This window comes from Salvelinus namaycush, chromosome 13 (assembly GCF_016432855.1).
Source record: "Salvelinus namaycush isolate Seneca chromosome 13, SaNama_1.0, whole genome shotgun sequence".
Taxonomy (NCBI): Eukaryota; Metazoa; Chordata; class Actinopteri; order Salmoniformes; family Salmonidae; genus Salvelinus; species Salvelinus namaycush.
This window is the reverse complement of record NC_052319.1, coordinates 24,396,510-24,417,787: the sequence shown is the minus strand read 5'-3', so window position 1 is coordinate 24,417,787 and position 21,278 is coordinate 24,396,510. Positions and strand designations below refer to the sequence as shown.

The 21,278-nt window shown below is 46.1% G+C and overlaps 1 protein-coding gene across 1 annotated transcript in view; it reads left to right on the top strand.

Moving 5' to 3' along the window:
• The window catches only part of cps1 (carbamoyl-phosphate synthase 1, mitochondrial), a 90,713-nt gene extending 71,065 nt beyond the window's left edge, over positions 1-19,648 (top strand). Inside the window, exons 33-38 of the mRNA XM_039006527.1 lie at positions 1,619-1,693; positions 3,561-3,659; positions 13,336-13,395; positions 13,649-13,761; positions 18,868-18,997; positions 19,436-19,648. Coding sequence (XP_038862455.1) covers positions 1,619-1,693; positions 3,561-3,659; positions 13,336-13,395; positions 13,649-13,761; positions 18,868-18,997; positions 19,436-19,648 — 690 coding nt within the window. The remainder of the gene's footprint in view (positions 1-1,618; positions 1,694-3,560; positions 3,660-13,335; positions 13,396-13,648; positions 13,762-18,867; positions 18,998-19,435) is intronic.
• The last annotated feature ends 1,630 nt before the right edge of the window (positions 19,649-21,278 follow it).

Genomic DNA, 21,278 nt, shown 5'->3' with positions numbered 1-21,278 from the left:
ACTCGTTAAACAACTTTTCCCGTGGTGCCCCAAATTCCTAATGAGTTAATTGTTACATGATTAATATAATCGAGTAACAATTAAACATAGTTAGTTTGATTCAATAAATAACAGTCATCAGATTAATGATAGTCACGTCACGACAACGTGGTAACGGGGCCACTCGAGTGGTCACTGTGCCTTTTGAGAATCTTGACTAGTAGAGGCCGACGACATCTCTTCGATAGCAGTGGAAGCATACTCAAACATTTAAAAACAACCTAACTTGTAAACAAAACAATGTAAATAGCCAAGAAACTCAAGGATAAAGTCTAACTTTAGAATACTGAACAAAAATATCAACACAACATGTAAAGTGTTGGTCCCATGTTTCATGAGCTGAAATAAAAAATCCCAGATGTTGATATTGACTTTTTATGAAATGCTCGCACTGTAAAGCCCTGAGTCTGACCACCCTCCAACGTGGCTGGTGAATTAGACATTCTTACCCGCCAGTGGCAAAAATATACCCGCATTTGGCGGGTCTTAATTTTAGGCCCTGGTTATGGCAGTGACTAACTAAACTGTTACTGGTAGATTGAAATGTGTGAGTGGTGTGTGAGTGTGGAGTCAGCCAGCCAGCTGGTGCTTGAACGCTGTTTTCTCCCAAAGTAATTTCCTGTTGTAATTACAAAGGAGAGGCAGCACAATAGCTGTGGTTGGGAGGAGGGAGGGGGCAATGGGCCAGGTATAATCCCTGTCTCCTCTCCTCTCTGTAACTTCTCAAGGTTCAAGGCTGTAACTTTATCCAGGCTTGCGTAGAAGAGAATATTAAACAGTAGTGAATAGTCTAGTCTGCTGTCTATACGTGAGCCAAGCTCTAACTTCTTACATTTACGTCAGAGTTGAGGGTATGACAAGTCTCTCTCGCTCTCTCTCTCTCTCTTTCTCTTTCTCTCTTTCTCTTTTTTTTTTTGGTGCAGTCACTACAAAGATTCAGCAACCGTAACTTTGAATAACCATCAGTTGACAACGACACTGGTTGAGAGGGAATACCCTCTTGGCCAAGTGGTAAAGATGTTGGCATCCCGAGCGGGAGACCGGGGTTTAGATCCCAGCCATGACATGTACAACATGGTTGATCTGGGGGTTTGAGAGATTTTCCACCTCTAGATGGCAGCCTTGTCACAAAACCTGTTTGATTTGAAGCACTAGTCCTGATGCTCCATTTCCTCTTGGTTGTTGAGTGTAGCAAAGTGTGATTGAATTTCCAACCAAAGCCACATGTCTTTTTATCAATAGCTTTCTGTAGACACATCCTTTAACACCATTAAAAAGGTATTATAATGCTGATATAAGGATTTAAATCACCAGAACATATGTGATTGCAGAAGAAAAGTTTGCACTGCTTTTTTCAGTAATGCTTATACTTTAGGTTACACTGAACACGTTTGATACCTTTCCATCCATTCCATTCTTCCAGTCACAATATAGGGTGAAGTTGCCCCGAGACACTGATCTTGGGTCAGTTTAGCATTTCCCCCACTAATGGTTAAGATTAGGATTGGGGAAGGTCTCCACCACTGAGCTCGACAGGTTAAAATACCAAAATGGTCTGTCTGTATCTTCTCTGTGATAGGCTCCTATGTTCTCCTGGCCTCGCCTTCGTGATGCCGACCCAGTCCTGCGCTGTGAAATGGCTTCCACAGGAGAGGTGTGCGTGCGTGCACACACACACACACACACACACACACACACACACACACACACACACACACACACACACACACACACACACACACACACACACACACACACACACACACACACACACACACACAAACACACACACAAACAACCATGTATAAACAAACACACACATACACTGCTCAAAAAAATAAAGGGAACACTTAAACAACACAATGTAACTCCAAGTCAATCTCACTTCTGTGAAATCAAACTGTCCACTTAGGAAGCAACACTGATTGACAATAAATTTCACATGCTGTTGTACAAATGGAATAGACAACAGGTGGAAATTATAGGCAATTAGCAAGACACCCCCAATAAAGGAGTGGTTCTGCAGGTGGTGACCACAGACCACTTCTCAGTTCCTATGCTTCCTGGCTGATGTTTTGGTGACTTTTGAATGCTGGCGGTGCTTTCACTCTAGTGGTAGCATGAGACGGAGTCTACAACCCACACAAGTGGCTCAGGTAGTGCAGCTCATCCAGGATGGCACATCAATGCGAGCTGTGGCAAGAAGGTTTGCTGTGTCTGTCAGCGTAGTGTCCAGAGCATGGAGGCGCTACCAGGAGACAGGCCAGTACATCAGGAGACGTGGAGGAGGCCGTAGAAGGGCAACAACCCAGCAGCAGGACCGCTACCTCCACCTTTGTGCAAGGAGGAGCAGGAGAAGCACTGCTAGAGCCCTGCAAAATGACCTCCAGCAGGCCACAAATGTGCATGTGTCTGCTCAAACGGTCAGAAACAGACTCCATGAGGGTGGTATGAGGGCCCGACATCCACAGGTGGGGGTTGTGCTTACAGCCCAACACCGTGCAGGACGTTTGGCATTTGCCAGAGAACACCAAGATTGGCAAATTCGCCACTGGCGCCCTGTGCTCTTCACAGATGAAAGCAGGTTCACACTGAGCACATGTGACAGACGTGACAGAGTCTGGAGACGCCGTGGAGAACGTTCTGCTGCCTGCAACATCCTCCAGCATGACCGGTTTGGCGGTGGGTCAGTCATGGTGTGGGGTGGCATTTCTTTGGGGGGCCGCACAGCCCTCCATGTGCTCGCCAGAGGTAGCCTGACTGCCATTAGGTACCGAGATGAGATCCTCAGACCCCTTGTGAGACCATATGCTGGTGCGGTTGGCCCTGGGTTCCTCCTAATGCAAGACAATGCTAGAGCTCATGTGGCTGGAGTGTGTCAGCAGTTCCTGCAAGAGGAAGGCATTGATGCTATGGACTGGCCCGCCCGTTCCCCAGACCTGAATCCAATTGAGCACATCTGGGACATCATGTCTCGCTCCATCCACCAACGCCACGTTGCACCACAGACTATCCAGGAGTTGGCAGGAGCATGCCCAGGCGTTGTAGGGAGGTCATACAGGCACGTGGAGGCCAACACTACTGAGCCTCATTTTGACTTGTTTTAAGGACATTACATCAAAGTTGGATCAGCCTGTAGTGTGGTTTTCCACTTTAATTTTGAGTGTGACTCCAAATCCAGACCTCCATGGGTTGATAAATTTGATTTCCATTGATCATTTTTGTGTGATTTTGTTGTCAGTACATTCAACTATGTAAAGAAAAAAGTATTTAATAAGAATATTTCATTCATTCAGATCTAGGATGTATTTTAGTGTTCCCTTTATTTTTTTGAGCAGTGTATATAGGCACTAGCACGCATACACATACATTACACAGACACATACATTACACAGACACACACACACACACACAGATTACACATGTACGCACACATACGCGCTCGCACACACATGTATGTACATGCACACACACACACACATATATATACACTTAACAGGTGTCTGTCTCCCTCCTTGCAGGTGGCTTGTTTTGGACCAAACATCTACTCTGCCTTCCTCAAGGCTATGCTATCCACTGGCTTCAAGCTGCCTACAAAAGGCATCCTCATCGGGATCCAGGTCTGTGTGTGTGTGGTTCAAGAGAGTACACATCAGGGTTAACAAGCCTCAGTCCACTGACACTTCCCTTTTTCAAACACTCTCAAATTGTTTAATCCATAATCTCACAATTGTCAGGATTTTTTTTTTTTCCCAAGTTTCTTTCCAAAATCCTTTGCTCTGTAAAAAGCTGTTTTCAGGTACATGACAGATACTAAAACAGAGTAGACAAAAGCGGTTAAAAAGATGTGCGTCCCAAATTACACCCTATTCCTTATATAGTGCACTACTTTTGACCAGAGCCCTATTATACTGGTCAAAAGAAGTGCACCATATATGAAATAGGGTGCCATGTGGGACGCAGTTTAAAAAGGTTGCTGTTTCTCATGTGTGTCAGAAACAGCCATGCGTGTGCAGCTAGTAAGATTAATGTAGTGTTCATGTGTAATATGTAGCTAGCGCTCCTCAACGAGCCAGTCAGTGGGGTTATGAATGAGTGCCTCAGGCCTGCTCCTAGCTAGCCACACTAAAGCTGAATAGCAGGATCTGTAAAAGGCTGATGCATTCATATCATAAATGATCATCGATCCAAGGACTGGTCTCCCATGGCTGCGACAGCACTTCTGATGGAAAGTTAAAAGTGTGTATGTCTGTGCCTGTGTGTACATCAGATACTTACATAGAGGTCTTGTATTGAGAGAGGAAGGTCTTGTTTATAAAGTCTTCTGTGTCTATGTTTTCATCAGGTAGAGAGAGATATGGATAAACAGGGCATTAGGAGCTCTGTAGAGTCACCACATCCTCCTCTCTTCCTTCGCCCTCCCTCTCGCCCCCTCTACATTTTCCCCCCTCTCGCTCTTCCCCCCTCTCGCTCTTCCTCTCTTTCTCCCTCCTCTCCTTTCACTCTCCTTCTCTTTTCCCTCTTTCCCTCCTCCCCTCTCTTACTCTCCCCCCTGTCCTCTCTCTCTTCCTCCCTGTTTCCTCCCTCTCTCTGGTGACAGACTCTTCTTCTCTCCATCTCTTTCTCCTTCCTGTCCTTTCACTCTCTCCTTCTCTTTTCCCTCCCTTTCTTCCTCCTCCCTTCTCTCCCCCTCTCCCCCCTCTCCTCTCACTCGTTCTCCCTGTCTCCGGTGACAGACTGTCTGTGTGTGAGGAAGTCCTTTGAGGGCCAGATGAAAGTTGACAGTGGTTATTTCTCATCATGGCATTCAGCTCCACATGTCACAAGTGCTCAGTGCAGGTCTGATGGGAGAATATGTCTAGCACTATGAAGGCCTGGTACCCACCAGGAGAATATGTCTAGCACTATGAAGGCCTGCTACCCACCAGGAGAATATGTCTAGCACTATGAAGGCCTGCTACCCACCAGGAGAATATGTCTAGCACTATGAAGGCCTGCTACCCACCAGGAGAATATGTCTTGCGTTATGAAGGCCTGCTACCCACCAGGAGAATATGTCTAGCACTATGAAGGCCTGCTACCCACCAGGAGAATATGTCTAGCACTATGAAGGCCTGCTACCCACCAGGAGAATATGTCTAGCACTATGAAGGCCTGCTACCCACCAGGAGAATATGTCTTGCGTTATGAAGGCCTGCTACCCACCAGGAGAATATGTCTAGCACTATGAAGGCCTGCTACCCACCAGGAGAATATGTCTAGCACTATGAAGGCCTGCTACCCACCAGGAGAATATGTCTAGCGCTATGAAGGCCTGCTACCCACCAGGAGAATATGTCTAGCACTATGAAGGCCTGCTACCCACCAGGAGAATATGTCTTGCGTTATGAAGGCCTGCTACCCACCAGGAGAATATGTCTAGCACTATGAAGGCCTGCTACCCACCAGGAGAATATGTCTAGCACTATGAAGTCCTGCTACCCACCAGGAGAATATGTCTTGCGTTATGAAGGCCTGCTACCCACCAGGAGAATATGTCTAGCACTATGAAGGCCTGCTACCCACCAGGAGAATATGTCTAGCACTATGAAGGCCTGCTACCCACCAGGAGAATATGTCTAGCGCTATGAAGGCCTGCTACCCACCAGGAGAATATGTCTAGCACTATGAAGGCCTGCTACCCACCAGGAGAATATGTCTAGCACTATGAAGGCCTGCTACCCACCAGGAGAATATGTCTAGCACTATGAAGGCCTGCTACCCACCAGGAGAATATGTCTAGCACTATGAAGGCCTGCTACCCACCAGGAGAATATGTCTAGCACTATGAAGGCCTGCTACCCACCAGGAGAATATGTCTAGCACTATGAAGGCCTGCTACCCACCAGGAGAATATGTCTTGCGTTATGAAGGCCTGCTACCCACCAGGAGAATATGTCTAGCACTATGAAGGCTTGCTACCCACCAGGAGAATATGTCTAGCACTATGAAGGCCTGCTACCCACCAGGAGAATATGTCTAGCACTATGAAGGCCTGCTACCCACCAGGAGAATGTCTAGCACTATGAAGGCTTGCTACCCACCAGGAGAATATGTCTAGCACTATGAAGGCCTGCTACCCACCAGGAGAATATGTCTTGCGTTATGAAGGCCTGCTACCCACCAGGAGAATATGTCTAGCGCTATGAAGGCCTGCTACCCACCAGGAGAATATGTCTTGCGTTATGAAGGCCTGCTACCCACCAGGAGAATATGTCTAGCACTATGAAGGCCTGCTACCCACCAGGAGAATATGTCTAGCACTATGAAGGCCTAGTACCTAGTAATGGGGAAAGAAAATCGATACAGTTACATATCAGGATATTATTTTTGACGATATATCGTATAGTTTTGACTATCGCAATATAATTTTTGTGCTAGTTGGCTGCACTTGCACCAAAACAGTATTTTCTTCATAGCTTGTTTCCCATCTTCTTTTTAAATAGGGAGCCAATTTGTTTTCAGTACTTTTATTTCCATTACTGATCAACATTTTGCTCATGGCTCTCTCTTGTCCCTCTGCAGCAGACATGGTGATTAATATGTTTAGAACAGCGAATCGCACTAAAATCACAGTATTCAATCACAATATAGAATTGTGAGAATCGCAATACATATCGTATCGGCACCAAAGTATGGTGGTAATATCGTATCGTGAGGTCCCTGGCAATTCCCGGTGCTACTAGTACTCCAGGAGGCCTTGGTGCTGCTTAAAGATCTGACAGTACCAATGTCATGTCCCATCCTTTTATCCTCCTCTCCTCCGCCTCGCCACTATGGAACTTACTGATGTCCAAATGACCACTGGATTCTCTTCACCCACCCGGAGAGCAGGGTTTCCATTAGGAGAATTTGGGGCCGGACAAGTGGCCGGGAAGGCCGGACAGTTGAGAAATGGACCAGTCATCCATATGCTTTGGGTGCGTAACCCATTGGGGTGTCCACCCACGCAGACAACGGCATCAATAAACTAGGGATATTACTTTCCTAAAACGATAATTGTCCACCTCACAGTTCAGCTGTCGGAGATTTGAGCACTAAATGCATCAGCACATTGCATGCATAGGCCTATAGGCTTAGTGATCCACTATAGTCAGGGTTAGAAATGAACACCTGCCAAATTGGGTATATTTTTACATTGGCGGGTAAGAATGTCTATTTCACCAGCCACGTTGGCGGGTGGTCACACAGAGCAAAGCCACACGTAGAGGTTTGGTCAAATTGACTAGAAAGGCTACTAAAGTGTGACTTTGTCCTCGTGTTTCTTGGCCAGTTACAGTGCCCTCCGTAGTAATTGGGACAGTAAAGCATTTTTTCTTATTTTTACTCTATACTTCAAAAGTTTTGATTTGAAATCAAAGAATAACTATGAGGTTAAAGTGCAGACTGTCAGCTTTAATTTGAATTTTCATTCATATCAGGGGAACCATTTTAGAGGAGCAAAAGTATTGGCAAAAATGTACTGATGTGTATTAAAGTAGTAAAAAGTTAGCTATTTGGTCCCATATTCATAGCACGCAATGACCACATTAAGCTTGTGACTGTACAAACTTGTTGGATATATTCGCTGTTTGTTTTGGTTGTGTTTCAGATTATTTTGCTCTCAGTAGAAATTAATGTCATTTTGGAGTCACTTTTATTGTAAATAAGCATGCAATGTGTTTCTAAACACTACTACATGAATGTGGACGCTACAATGATTACGGATAATTCTGAATGAATCATGAATTATGATGACTGAGAAAGTTAGATGCACAAATACATTATATATACAAAAGTATGTGGACACTCCTTCAAATTTGTGGATTTGGCTATTTCAACCACACCCGTTGCTGACAGGTATATAAAATCGAGCACACAGCCATGCAATCTCCATAGACAAACATTGGCAGTAGAATGGCCTTAATGAAGAGCTCAGTGACTTTCAACGTGGCACCGTCATAGGATGCCACCTTTCCAAAAAGTCAGTTCGTCAAATTTCTGCCCTGCTAGAGCTGCCCCGGTCAACTCTAATTGCTGTTATTGTGAAGTAGAAACGTCTAGGAGCAGCAACGGCTCAGCCGCGAAGTGGTAGGCCACACAAGCTCACAGAACCTGACCACTGAAGTGCGTAGAGCATAAAAATTGTCTGTCCTCGGGTTGCAACACTCACTACCGAGTTCCAAACTGCCTCTGGAAGCAACGTCCACACAATAACTGTTCGTTGGGAGCTTTGTGAAATGGGTTTCCATGACCGAGCAGCCGCACACAAGCCTAAGATTACAATGCGCAATGTCAAGAGTCAGCTGGAGTGGTGTAAAGCTCGCCACCATTGGACTCTGGAGCAGTGGAAACGTGATCTCTGGAGTGATGAATCACGCTTCACCATCTGGCAGTCCAACAGACTAATCTGGGTTTGGCAGATGCCAGTAGATGCCTGCCCCAATGCATAGTGCAAACTGTAAAGTTTGGTGGAGGAGGAATAATGGTCTGGGGTTGTTTTTCATGGTTCTGGCTAGGCCCCTTAGTTCCATTGAAGGGAGATTTTAACGCTACGGTATACAATGACATTCTAGACAGTTCGGTGCTTCCAACTTTGTGGCAACAGTTTAGGGAAGGCCCTTTCCTGTTTCAGCATGACAATGCCCCCGTGCACAAAGTGAGGTCCATACAGAAATGGTTTGTCGAGATCAATGTGGAAGAACTTGACTGGCCTGCACAGATCCCTGACCTCAACTCGATTGAACACCTTTGGGATGAATCGGAATGCCGACTGCGAGCCAGGCCTAATCGCCCAACATCAGTGCCCGACCTCACTAATGCTCTTGTGGCTGAATGGAGGCAAGTCCCCACAGCAATGTTCCAACATCTAGTGCAAAACCTTCCCAGAAGAGTGGAGCAAAGGGGGGACCAACTCCATATAATGCCCCTGATTTTGGAATGAGATGTTTGACAAGCAGGTGTCCACATACTTTTGGTCATGTAGTGTATCATACCCCCCAAAAACATGCTATCCTCCCCTGTTATTGGAATGGTGAGAGGTTAGCATGTCTTGGGGGTATGATATTTGTGCATCTGTAACTTAGAACAAAAAGTAGAAAAAATGCTTTACCGTCCCAATAATTACGGAGGGCACTGTATATAATTTAGTTCACACGCTACATTGTATTTCAATGTTAGTTTGAGTTTGCTGCAACTGTCTGCTGCTAGGAAGACATCGCAGTCTGAGATTGTTTTCAGATAAAACCAGTAATGACGTCATTCACGAGGCAGTCTATTCGCTGAGGCTAATAATTAAGGCTCCCGATTGGCTCAGCATCTCTTTGCTAGAGGCGTCACTACAGACCCTAGTTCGATTCCAGGCTGTATCACAACCGGCCGTGGTTGGGAGTCCCATAGGGCGGTGCACAATTGCCTAGTTAAATAAAGGTGAAATCAAAATAATGATAATAGGATCAACTTTGGGAGAAACGTGAGAGTGACCAAATAAGGGAATTAATAAAGTTTTTGTTGGCAATTAGCTTTGAAATCAACATGTTATGCGTTATTGTTTGTATATTATCACAAACAAAGTACTAGGGTAGTGAATTGATGTTAGCTTTAGCTGTCAGCTAGCAAGGAAAGTTAGTCTACAAGCTGGAAGGCACCGGTATCATCTTCCGTTGTAAAGCCTGAATGGACATTATTCCAGACTGTGTTAACTTCTGTGCAGCATTACCGGGGACCTAACATGATGCAGCCTCCCAGTGCAGGCTAGCAGTGAGTAAGTGGACCTAACATGATGCAGCCTCCCAGTGTAGGCTAGCAGTGAGTAAGTGGACCTAACATGATGCAGCCTCCCAGTGTAGGCTAGCAGTGAGTAAGGGGACCTAACATGATGCAGCCTCCCAGTGTAGGCTAGCAGTGAGTAAGTGGACCTAACATGATGCAGCCTCCCAGTGTAGGCTAGCAGTGAGTAAGGGGACCTAACATGATGCAGCCTCCCAGTGTAGGCTAGCAGTGAGTAAGGGGACCTAACATGATGCAGCCTCCCAGTGTAGGCTAGCAGTGAGTAAGTGGACCTAACATGATGCAGCCTCCCAGTGTAGGCTAGCAGTGAGTAAGGGGACCTAACATGATGCAGCCTCCCAGTGTAGGCTAGCAGTGAGTAAGGGGACCTAACATGATGCAGCCTCCCAGTGTAGGCTAGCAGTGAGTAAGGGGACCTAACATGATGCAGCCTCCCAGTGTAGGCTAGCAGTGAGTAAGTGGAGCAGGCACAGTGCACACTATAATAAGGGGTCCACTGTGCTGATCAACCGGCTTGATCCGTCAGACACATTCAGAATTACCGAAAGTAACAACCTTTCTAGTATCGAAGAAGTACCGAAATTTCAGTATACCGTTTCACGCTAGTCCACTGTATGATAGGCTGGAGTAAAACTGACTAGGCAATCAGGATAGATAATAAACAGAGTAGCAGCAGTGTAAAGGAAAGGGGAATACCTAGTCATTTGTCCAACAATGTATTCAACTGAAATGTGTCCTCCGCATTTAACCCAACCCCTCTGAATCAGAGAGGTGCGGGGGGCTGCCTTAATTGATATCCATGTCTTCGGCGCCCAGGGGACAGTAGACTGTGTGTTGGAGTGTCAGTGTGTGGTTACAGTCCAGTGAGTGTGCGTAGAGCCAGTGCAAAAAATGTATAGAGAGGGGGGGGGGGGGGGGGGTCAATGCAAATAGTCAGGGTAGCCATTTGATTACCTTTTCAGCGGTCTTAAGGCTTGGGGGTAGAAGCTGTTCAGAAGCCATTTGATCCCTGGCTTGGCACTCCGGTACTGCTTGTCGTGTGGTAGCAGAGAGATGACTTGGGTGGCTGGAGTCTTTAAAAATGTTTAGGGCCTTCCTCTGACACCGCCTTGTATAGAGGTCCAGGATGGCAGGGAGTTTGGCCGCAGTGATGTACTGGGCGTACACACTACCGTCTGTAGCGACTTGCAGTCAGATGCCAAGCAGTGATACCAAGCGGTGATGCAGCCTGTCAACATGCTCTTAATGGTGTAGCTGTATATCTTTTTGAAGATCTGAGGGCCAGTGCCAAATCTTTTCAGCCTCCTGCAGGGGAAGAGGCATTGTCATCCCCTCTTCACGACTATGATGGTGTTTGGACCATGATAGGTCCTTTGTGATGTGGACACCGAGGAACTTGAAGCTCTCGACCCACTCCACTACAGCCCCATCGATGTGAATAGGGGTGTGCTCGGCCCTCTGTTTCCTGTAGTCCACAATCAGCTCGTTTGTCTTGCTGACGTTGAGACAGAAGTTGTTGTCCTGGCACCACAGCCAGGTGTCTGACCTCCTCCTTGTAGGCTTTCTCATCGTAGTTGGTGATCAGGCCTACCACCTACCACGTTGGCAATGTTGCCATCTTGCGCGGCCACGCAGTCATGGGTAAACGAGGGGACTAAGCACACACGCATTGAGGGTCAGTGTGGCGGATGTGTTGTTGCCTAACCATCACCACCTGGGGGCGGCCCGTCAGGAAGTCCAGGATCCAGTTGCAGAGGGAGATGTTTAGTCCCAGGGTCCTTAGCTTAGTGATGAGCTTGGAGGAAACAATGGTTTTGAACGCTGAGCTGGAGTCAATGGAAAGTATTCTCATGTAGGTGTTCCTTTTGTCCAGGTGGGAAAGGTCACTGCGGAGTGCAATAGAGATTGTGTCATCAGTGGGTCTGTTGGGGCGGTATCTGAATTGGAGTGGGCCCAGGGTGTCTGGGATGATTGTGTTGATGTGTGCAATGACCAGCCTTTCATGGCTACAGATGTGAGTGCTACGGGGCGATAGTCATTTAAACAGGTTATCTTAGCATTCTTGGGCACAGGGACTATGGTGGTCTTCTTGAAACATGTAGGTATTACAGACTCAGTCAGGGAAAGGGTGAAAATGTTAGTGAAGACACTTGCCAGCTGGTGAACCTGTTTAAAAGTCTTACTCACGTCGCCAACGGAGAGTGTGATCACACAGTCATCCGGAACAGCTGGTGCTCTCATGCATGGTTGGTTCAGTGTTGCTTGCCTCAAAGCGAGCATCGAAGGCATTTAGCTCGTCTGGTAGGCTCGTGTCACTGGGCAGCTCGCGACTGGATTTCACTGTGTAATCCGTGATAGTTTGCAAACCCTGCCACATCTGACGCGCTTCAGAGCCGGTGTATTAAGTGTCGATCTTGGTCCTGTATTGACGTTTTGAATGTTTGATGGTTCCTCTGAGGGCGTAGTGGGATTTCTTATAAGCGTCCAGATTAGTGTCTTGCGCCTGTAAAATGGCTGCAGGATATTTTATTGCAACAAACACAACATTACATTTGGAAAACATTTTCCAAGAAAACAAAATGAAACAAAACACTTGCAAACTGGTTTAAACCGTTTTTGTTTTACTTCAATGAAAAAGGCATCCATCTTCACTAGAAACAGTAGCCCAAGGCTCCTCTCTTGCTCTCTCTCCATCATCAGCAGCAGGCGCATAAGGCATCGCACAAGGAGTGAGAAAATGGTGCTGAAGCACGAAATCGGGATGTATGATATGCTGCTACGGACAATTTGGCCAGCTACAATTTTATTTATCGACTTTTCATTTATTTTATCGGCCAAAAGCCGTCAATTACCGGCTTACGGAAACCCTGCAAGAGAGGGCGAGAGATGGAAGGATGAGGGGAGAGAGAGGAATGAAGAAAGCGTTTGTTAAAGGGTCATGGTCCATGTCCATCTCTAATAAGACTTCAGCAAGGGGTGGACACTAGTGTGAAATCTGTGTCTGCAGGTACTAGGGACAGAGCGGAGGGTGGTGTGAAATCTGTGTCTGCAGGTACTAGGAACAGAGCGGAGGGTGGTGTGAAATCTGTGTCTGCAGGTACTAGGGACAGAGCGGAGGGTGGTGTGAAATCAGAATTAGCGACCGATGCTGTGTTTCTCTTCTACCTTTCCCTCCTAATGACCAGCCTACATGGCTGTGAATCTGACACGCCTCTACAAACCTGATTACTTGGTCCTGTTTAACACAGTGTGATGACACAGCTCTGCTGTTGATCTGGCTCACAGAGAGGAGAAGAGGAGGAAAGAATGTACAGATTGAATCTTAGAGAGGTGTTTCTTCTGTTTCTCCTCTATTGATGTTCAAAAGCAAAGGCTACCGAGGGTCAGAGACTCAGATGCGTCCCAAATGGCACCCTATTCCCTATGTAGTGCACTACTTTTTGACCAGGGCTTAGTTTGTGATTCTGATTCGGTTTTTACCTCCCTCAGCATTCGTTCCGGCCCAACTTCTTAGCCACAGCACACCAGCTGAATGAAGAAGGCTTTAAGGTGAGTACTACTGATCGTTCTCAATTACTACTCTTCAAATCAAATTTTATTGGTCGCATACACGTGTTTAGCAGATGTTATTGCGGGTGTAGCAAAATGCTTCTCTCCTATTGGAAGTTCAGTCATGAGTTAGACGGCTAGTCGACCTGATAGTCTATGCACAACCCAAAACAACCCACCACAACACAGAGGAACAAACTGACATTTGCTTCTCTCCCTCTGTGTGTGTGTGTGTGTGTGGTCTCTCCTCCAGCTCTTTGCTACAGAGGCCACCTCGGCCTGGCTCTCTGCCAATGACGTGCCCGCCACCCCTGTGGCATGGCCCAGCCAGGAGGGAGGAGACGCCAGCTTGCCCAGTATTATCAGGTGAGAGGGGATAAGGGCAAGGGGCGACTGTCTGGAATAGAGGGAGGGATAAAGAGTAAGTTTTATTAGTCGTATGTACAGGATACGCATGGTATACATCATCCAATGAAATTCTTTCTTGCAAGTTCTCAACAAAGCAACAACAATAAGAAATAAAAGATAAGAATACGAACATAAAGTAAATGTTTCAATAGAATAAACATTTTAGCATAATTATAATACAGGATGGTACAATTTCTAGTCCAATATTAACATGTGTATTGGGGAAGAGGGGGAATGGGGGGACAGTGTATACACAGAGTCTGGTAGCAGCAGTTGTGATGTGTGTGTGTAGTATGAATGTATATGTGTGTGTGTGTATGTCTGTGTGGGTGTGTGCATGAATGAGTGCCTGTGTGCTAAGGTGTGGAGAATCAGAGCAGGTGGTCAGTCCAATTCAAGTGTTCAGTAGTCTGATGACTTGTAGATAGAAACTGTCTCTGAGCCTGTTGGTATCAGACCTCATTCTCCAATACTGTCAGCATTACGGAGAACACCACGTGTCTGGGGTGTGTGGGGTCCTTGATGATGCTCGGGCACCGTTTTGCTCGGGCACCGTTTTCACTCCTCGGGCACCGTTTTGAGTAGATGTCCTGGATGGGTGGGAGCACGGTCTCAGTGATGGACTGGACCGTCTTCACCACCCACTGGAGGGCCTTGCGGTTGTGAACGGAGCAATTCCCGTACCAGGCTGTGATGAAACCGGTCAGGACGCTCTCGATGATGAAGCGGGAGTATTTGGAGAACACCCGGGGCAGCGTGCCAAATTTCCTTAGCCGTCTTAGGAAGTAGAGACACTGTTGCGCCATCTTGTCAAGAGTGGTGGTATTGTTGGTCCATGACAAGTTCTCTGTGATGTGGACAACGAAGAACTTAAAACTCGTGACTCTCTCTACTGCAGTCTAGTTTGATGTGGATCTTTTGTGACAACTGATGCGTAATCTCCTTCAGTGTCGAACTAAGCATGTAACTATGTTGACAGTCATTGATCAACAAGTAATTTTGCATCCCGTACAACCCCAGGCAATCAAATCAAATGTTATTGGTGTTTAGCAGATGTTATTGTGGTTGTAGCGAAATGCTTGTGTTTCTTGCTCCAACAATGCAGTAATATCTAACAAGTAATATCTAGCAATTTCACAACAATACACACAATACGTACAAATCTAAAGTAAAGGAATGGAATTAAGAATATATAAATATTTGGACGAGCCATGTCAGAGCTGTCAAAAGTTTGCGCAACTGGCTAACTGAAGTCAGGTGCAGGAGAGCAGAGATGAGTGAAGAGGCACACTTTATTTGGCAGAAGGAAAACAGTCGGACGCAACGGCGTAACGACACTCCCGCCAAAGGCAAAAAGCAAATAGCGCACTCGTCACACAAATAATGTACAGCATACAATACCACGGGTTCCAAACAAGACCTGGCGAAAATCCAGCATGAAGCGTCACACATGACACGTAACAAACAATTACACACACAGACATGGGGGGAAACAGAGGATAATATACACGTAGAGTGATGAGGGAATGTAAAAACAGGTGTGCGGAAAAACAAGACAAAACAAATGGAAAATGAAAGGTGGAGCGGCGATGGCTAGAAGACCGGTGACGTCGACCGCCGAGCGCCGCCCAAACAAGGAGAGGAGCCGACTTCAGCGGGAGTCGTGACAGGAGCGGCATAGACTAAGATACAGTAGAATAGAATACAGTATATTATTTTTTTATCTTCATTTAACTAGGCAAGTCAGTTAAGAACAAATTCTTATTTTCAATGACGGCCTAGGAACAGTAGGTTAACTGCCTTGTTCAGGGGCAGAATGACAGATTTTTACCTTGTCAGCTCGGGGGATTTGCTCTTGCAACCTTCCGGTTACTAGTCCAGTGCTGTAACCACTAGGCTACCTGCCGCCCCACTAATATACATACAGTGGGGAGAACAAGTATTTGATACACTGCCAATTTTGCAGGTTTTCCTACTTACAAAGCATGTAGAGGTCTGTAATTTTTTATCATAGGTACACTTCAACTGTGAGAGACGGAATCTAAAACAAAAATCCAGAAAATCACATTGTATGATTTTTAAGTAATTCATTTGCATTTTATTGCATCACATAAGTATTTGATACATCAGAAAAGCAGAACTTAATATTTGGTACAGAAACCTTTGTTTGCAATTACAGAGATCATACGTTTCCTGTAGTTCTTGACCAGGTTTGCACACACTGCAGCAGGGATTTTGGCCCACTCCTCCATACAGAACTTCTCCAGATCCACACTGTCTGTTTGGGTGGACCATTTCAGTTTGTCAGTGATGTGTACGCCGAGGAACTTTAAGCTTTCCATCTTCTCCACTGCGGTCCCGTCAATGTAGATAGGGGGGTGCTCCCTCTGCTGTTTCCTGAAGTCCACGATCAGCTTTGTTTGGTTGACGTTTTCCTGACACCACACTCCCAGGGCCCACACCTGCTCCCTGTAGGCTGTCTCGTCATTGTTTGTAATCAGGCCTAAAACTGTGTTGTTTGCAAACTTGATGATTGAGTTGGAGGCGTGCGTGGCCACTGTGCACTGTGCCCAGCTTCACACACTGACCAACGCGAGGTTGGCGGCCTGATCTACACGGCACCTTCAGCATTCAAATGCTAAATTGGCTTGCGCGATATTAGGCTTTATTAGTTGAGTGACAACCTATGAAATCTGCTAGGTTGTTATTGTTATCTATGTGCGGTTGTATGTATTGTATTGTATGTTACCGGAATAAATGTAAGCTATTGGAGACATTTGGCTATACCTGATGAACGGACTTAGTATAGATTTTACTTAGCTTGTTCAGGTTCACCAACAGCAATAGTTTTTTAGGTAGTTTGGCTTTAAACAATCAGTGTTTATGGTCATTTTTAGATATACAGGGTAAAGTTAATATTTTCATAACAAGAACAACAATCAAGTTTTGTGAGGCACGCTGCACGGCTGAAGTGTGTGTGTGTGTGTGTGTGTTTTGTGAGGCACGCTGCACGGCTGAAGTGTGTGTGTGTGTGTGTTTTGTGAGGCACGCTGCACGGCTGAAGTGTGTGTGTGTGTGTGTTTTGTGAGGCACGCTGCATGGCTGAAGTGTGTGTGTGTGTGTGTGTGTTTTGTGAGGCACGCTGCACGGCTGAAGTGTGTGTGTGTGTGTGTGTGTTTTGTGAGGCACGCTGCACGGCTGAAGTGTGTGTGTGTTTTGTGAGGCACGCTGCACGGCTGAAGTGTGTGTGTGTTTTGTGAGGCACGCTGCACGGCTGAAGTGTGTGTGTGTGTGTGTTTTGTGAGGCACGCTGCACGGCTGAAGTGTGTGTGTGTGTGTGTTTTGTGAGGCACGCTGCACGGCTGAAGTGTGTGTGTGTTTGTGTTTTGTGAGGCACGCTGCACGGCTGAAGTGTGTGTGTGTTTTGTGAGGCACGCTGCACGGCTGAAGTGTGTGTGTGTTTTGTGAGGCACGCTGCACGGCTGAAGTGTGTGTGTGTGTGTGTTTTGTGAGGCACGCTGCACGGCTGAAGTGTGTGTGTGTTTTGTGAGGCACGCTGCACGGCTGAAGTGTGTGTGTGTTTTGTGAGGCACGCTGCACGGCTGAAGTGTGTGTGTGTGTGTGTTTTGTGAGGCACGCTGCACGGCTGAAGTGTGTGTGTGTTTTGTGAGGCACGCTGCACGGCTGAAGTGTGTGTGTGTTTTGTGAGGCACGCTGCACGGCTGAAGTGTGTGTGTGTGTGTGTTTTGTGAGGCACGCTGCACGGCTGAAGTGTGTGTGTGTGTGTGTTTTGTGAGGCACGCTGCACGGCTGAAGTGTGTGTGTGTGTGTGTGTGTGTTTTGTGAGGCACGCTGCATGGCTGAAGCGGGAGGAAAAATAAGGTTACTCCGTAAAAACTTCAACGGTCATAAGCATTCGATTTTGAGATGGGGGGGGGTTAAATCCAAAGTTGTGCTATATATTAATTGGCTATGTCATAGCTCATTTGTAAACGATAAATATTGATACATTACTAGCTCAAACACTTAATCTGCAAAAATGACAAGTTAATTTAGTGGGTGATGGTGATTTCAGAACCGAAGTGGGGGGACTAAAAACACGTTCCCCCACTAATCTGATATTGGTAGTGAGGTGGTGCCTAGTTTCCCTTATGGCTCAGCTCAGGTGCCAAAATAGTAGATACACCATAGACATGCATCATTTACACACACACACACACACATACACAGAAGTCCGTTCAGACAGATCCGGATCAGAGAGGCCCAACTCATGAGCTAATCAGCAGAGGATTTTAATTTAGATTGGAAATTGAATTTGTTTATGCAACGAATGTTAGTGCATCAAACTGAATCGCAACGATTCGTTCTCTAATCAAACCGAATCCCACAAATGGTTTCAAGCTAAAACGTATCAATCATGTATAGTATCGGAGCCCATGTACAGTATCTAGATGGTAGGGAAAGATGCACATCCCTAGTATTTTGCTAACATCTCACTCCTTACAGCTATTACTGCTTCATCACTATAATATATTTGGCGTGTGATTAAACTCTGAATGATGTCTCAGAACACACAGTCCAATTACACAGAATTATAAGGAATTATGAAATATAACAAAGAGGAGTGCGCACACACACACACACTACTCCTCCTTACACAGTGCTGCTGTCAGCCTCAGGAGAGAGGTGTGTGTGTGTGTGTGTGTGTGTGTGTGTGTGTGTGTGTGTGTGTGTGTGTGTGTGTGTGTGTGTGTGTGTGTGTGTGTGTGTGTGTGTGTGTGTGTGTGTGTGTGTGATTGTGGACAGAGGATTTGATGTCACCTTTGTTTTAATGTGGTTGTCATCTGTGTCCCCTCCATATTATCATTTGCCTTCCATCCTGATGTGTCTCTGTCTGACAAAAGGCTTCAGATATAAAGGTATCTTTAGATGCTTTACCTCGTCTGTTTATCCACAGCCCTGTTTTCCTCTTCTCCTCATATTTCCTCCTCTCTTTTCCTCTCCCTTTCTCTCCTCTCCTATTCTCCTCGGTTCACTGTAACCTTTCTCTGTGTATGTGTGTAGGCTGATCAACGAGGGCCACATTGACCTGGTGATAAACCTTCCCAACAACAACAGCAAGTTCCTCAGGGACAATTTCCTGATCCGCAGGATGGCTGTGGACCACGGGGTGCCTCTCATCACCAACCACCAGGTACACAGACACAGTGACAAGGCACACACACACACACACACACACACACACACACACACACACACACACACACACACACACACACACACACACACACACACACACACACACACACACACACAGAGGGACAAATGCAGGTACACAAACATGCATACTCCATGCCATACAGACACACACACGCAGGGACACACATACAGAGACACATGCAAGCTCACACACACACATCCAAAGCAACTTACAGTACTTACAAGAATTGAACTGACAATCATGTTCTTAAACAGATTGAGACACCTTTCCAGAGTCAGTTTCATTTCAATTCAGGAAGTGAACTGCAATTCCAAGTTTTACTCATAGAAAAGCATTATTTGGAATTGGAGTACTTCCTGAATTGAAATTGAATTGACCCCATCCCTGAACCTTTCCCTGTGGTCCCTTCAGGTGGTCAAGCTGTTTGCTGAGGCCATAAAGTATGCCAGCGAGTTGGACACCACCAGCCTGTTCCACTACCGCCAACGGGACGCTGACCGCCAACGGGACGCTGACCTCGAAAAGGAAGCTGACCGCCAACGGGACGCTGACCGCCAACAGGACGCTGACCTCGAAAAGGAAGCTGACCGCCTTAGGGACGCTGCCACCGGACTGCAGGGCTAGAGCTGCACCCTTCCTTCCCCCGCCTCTTCTCATCTCTCCCGCTATCCCCGACCCTATCTCTGACCCTCCCTCATCCTCCCCCCTTCCCTCCCCCACAGGGCCCAGACACAGCACAGTACAGCACACTCCATCAGGGTGACCATGATGACCCTTGACCTTTCACGTGACATGCTTCTTTACAGAGTAGAGGTGTATTTGTCCCCTTTCCCCTGAAGTGTGCACTCACGCACTCCTCCCCATTGATTTTAAAGTGTTGGATTGGTGTAAGAATGTTGGGCCAGAGGGAGTTTACACCATATTTCTTACATCAGTCGACTCCTCTGAAATCCATGAAGGGAAGCAAACACTTTAGGAGGAAGGACAGAGATTTGGACACGGGGCTCGTCTTCCATGACAACTGTTGCTGCATGTCTCTTTTCCTCTGTGATGTCTGGCGGATACTGTACCAAACATAGTTACTGTAGCATAGATAGTTACTGTAGCAAAGATCGTTACTGTAGCAAAGATAGTTCTTATACCAGAAGTTAAATTGTTATTGACACCTGTAAATGTAGCCCATAATTATATGCCAAATCTTTATACATGTGTTTTAAAGACATTTCACGTCTAGGGATAGAGGACATAGTATGTTGGTTTGTGATCTCATTAAACCACATCCAAGGGCAGTATCTTTCCTGTTTACACTCCACAAACACATTTTTCTTTCTCTTAGTATGGCTGTATTTTCCTCATACTGAAAACACATAAAAACCCTTTGATATTTTGTTCGCCAGTTCAGAAGCCTTCAACATTTTTAAGTCTAAAACAGACCTTGCTGACAAACGTTTAAAAGCAGCGGGTGGCCATCCTATTGTCTCTGACCAGAACATCAGGCATAATTTTCTGTTCATTTTCCGGCGACTCTACATGTTGACTCACCACTGATCGTCTCTAACTAACCCACCAGCTGCTGCTTTCAGCCGTCGGTCGGCACAGTGTGATTTGTACGTAGTAATGCCTGCTACATTAAAGGACTCAGTTTGGCCAGTGACCCACACTACTGCTTCATGCATTCATGCATTTTGGTTATGGACTAAAAATGGTGCTATGGACCCAACTAGGATTGTATGTGTGTGTTGAGTGCAGTGTTGGAAAAAGTACACAATTGTCATACTTGAGTAAAACTATAGATACCTAGAAAGTTACTCAAGTCCAAGTGAGTCACCCCGTAAAGTACTACTAACGTAAAAGTCTAAAAATATTTGGTTCAAAATATACTCAAGTGTCAAAGTTAAAGTAGAAATCATTTCAAATTCCTTATATTAAGCAAAGCAGACGGCACCATTGTCTTGTATTAAAAATGTACAGATAACCAGGAGCCCACTCCAACACTCAGACATCATTACAGATAACCAGGAGCCCACTCCAACACTCAGACATCATTACAGATAACCAGGAGCCCACTCCAACACTCAGACATTATTACAGATAGCCAGGGGAACACTCCAACACTCAGACATTATTACAGATAACCAGGAGCACACTCCAACACTCAGACATCATTACAGATAACCAGGAGCACACTCCAACACTCAGACATCATTACAGATAACCAGGAGCCCACTCCAACACTCAGACATCATTACAGATA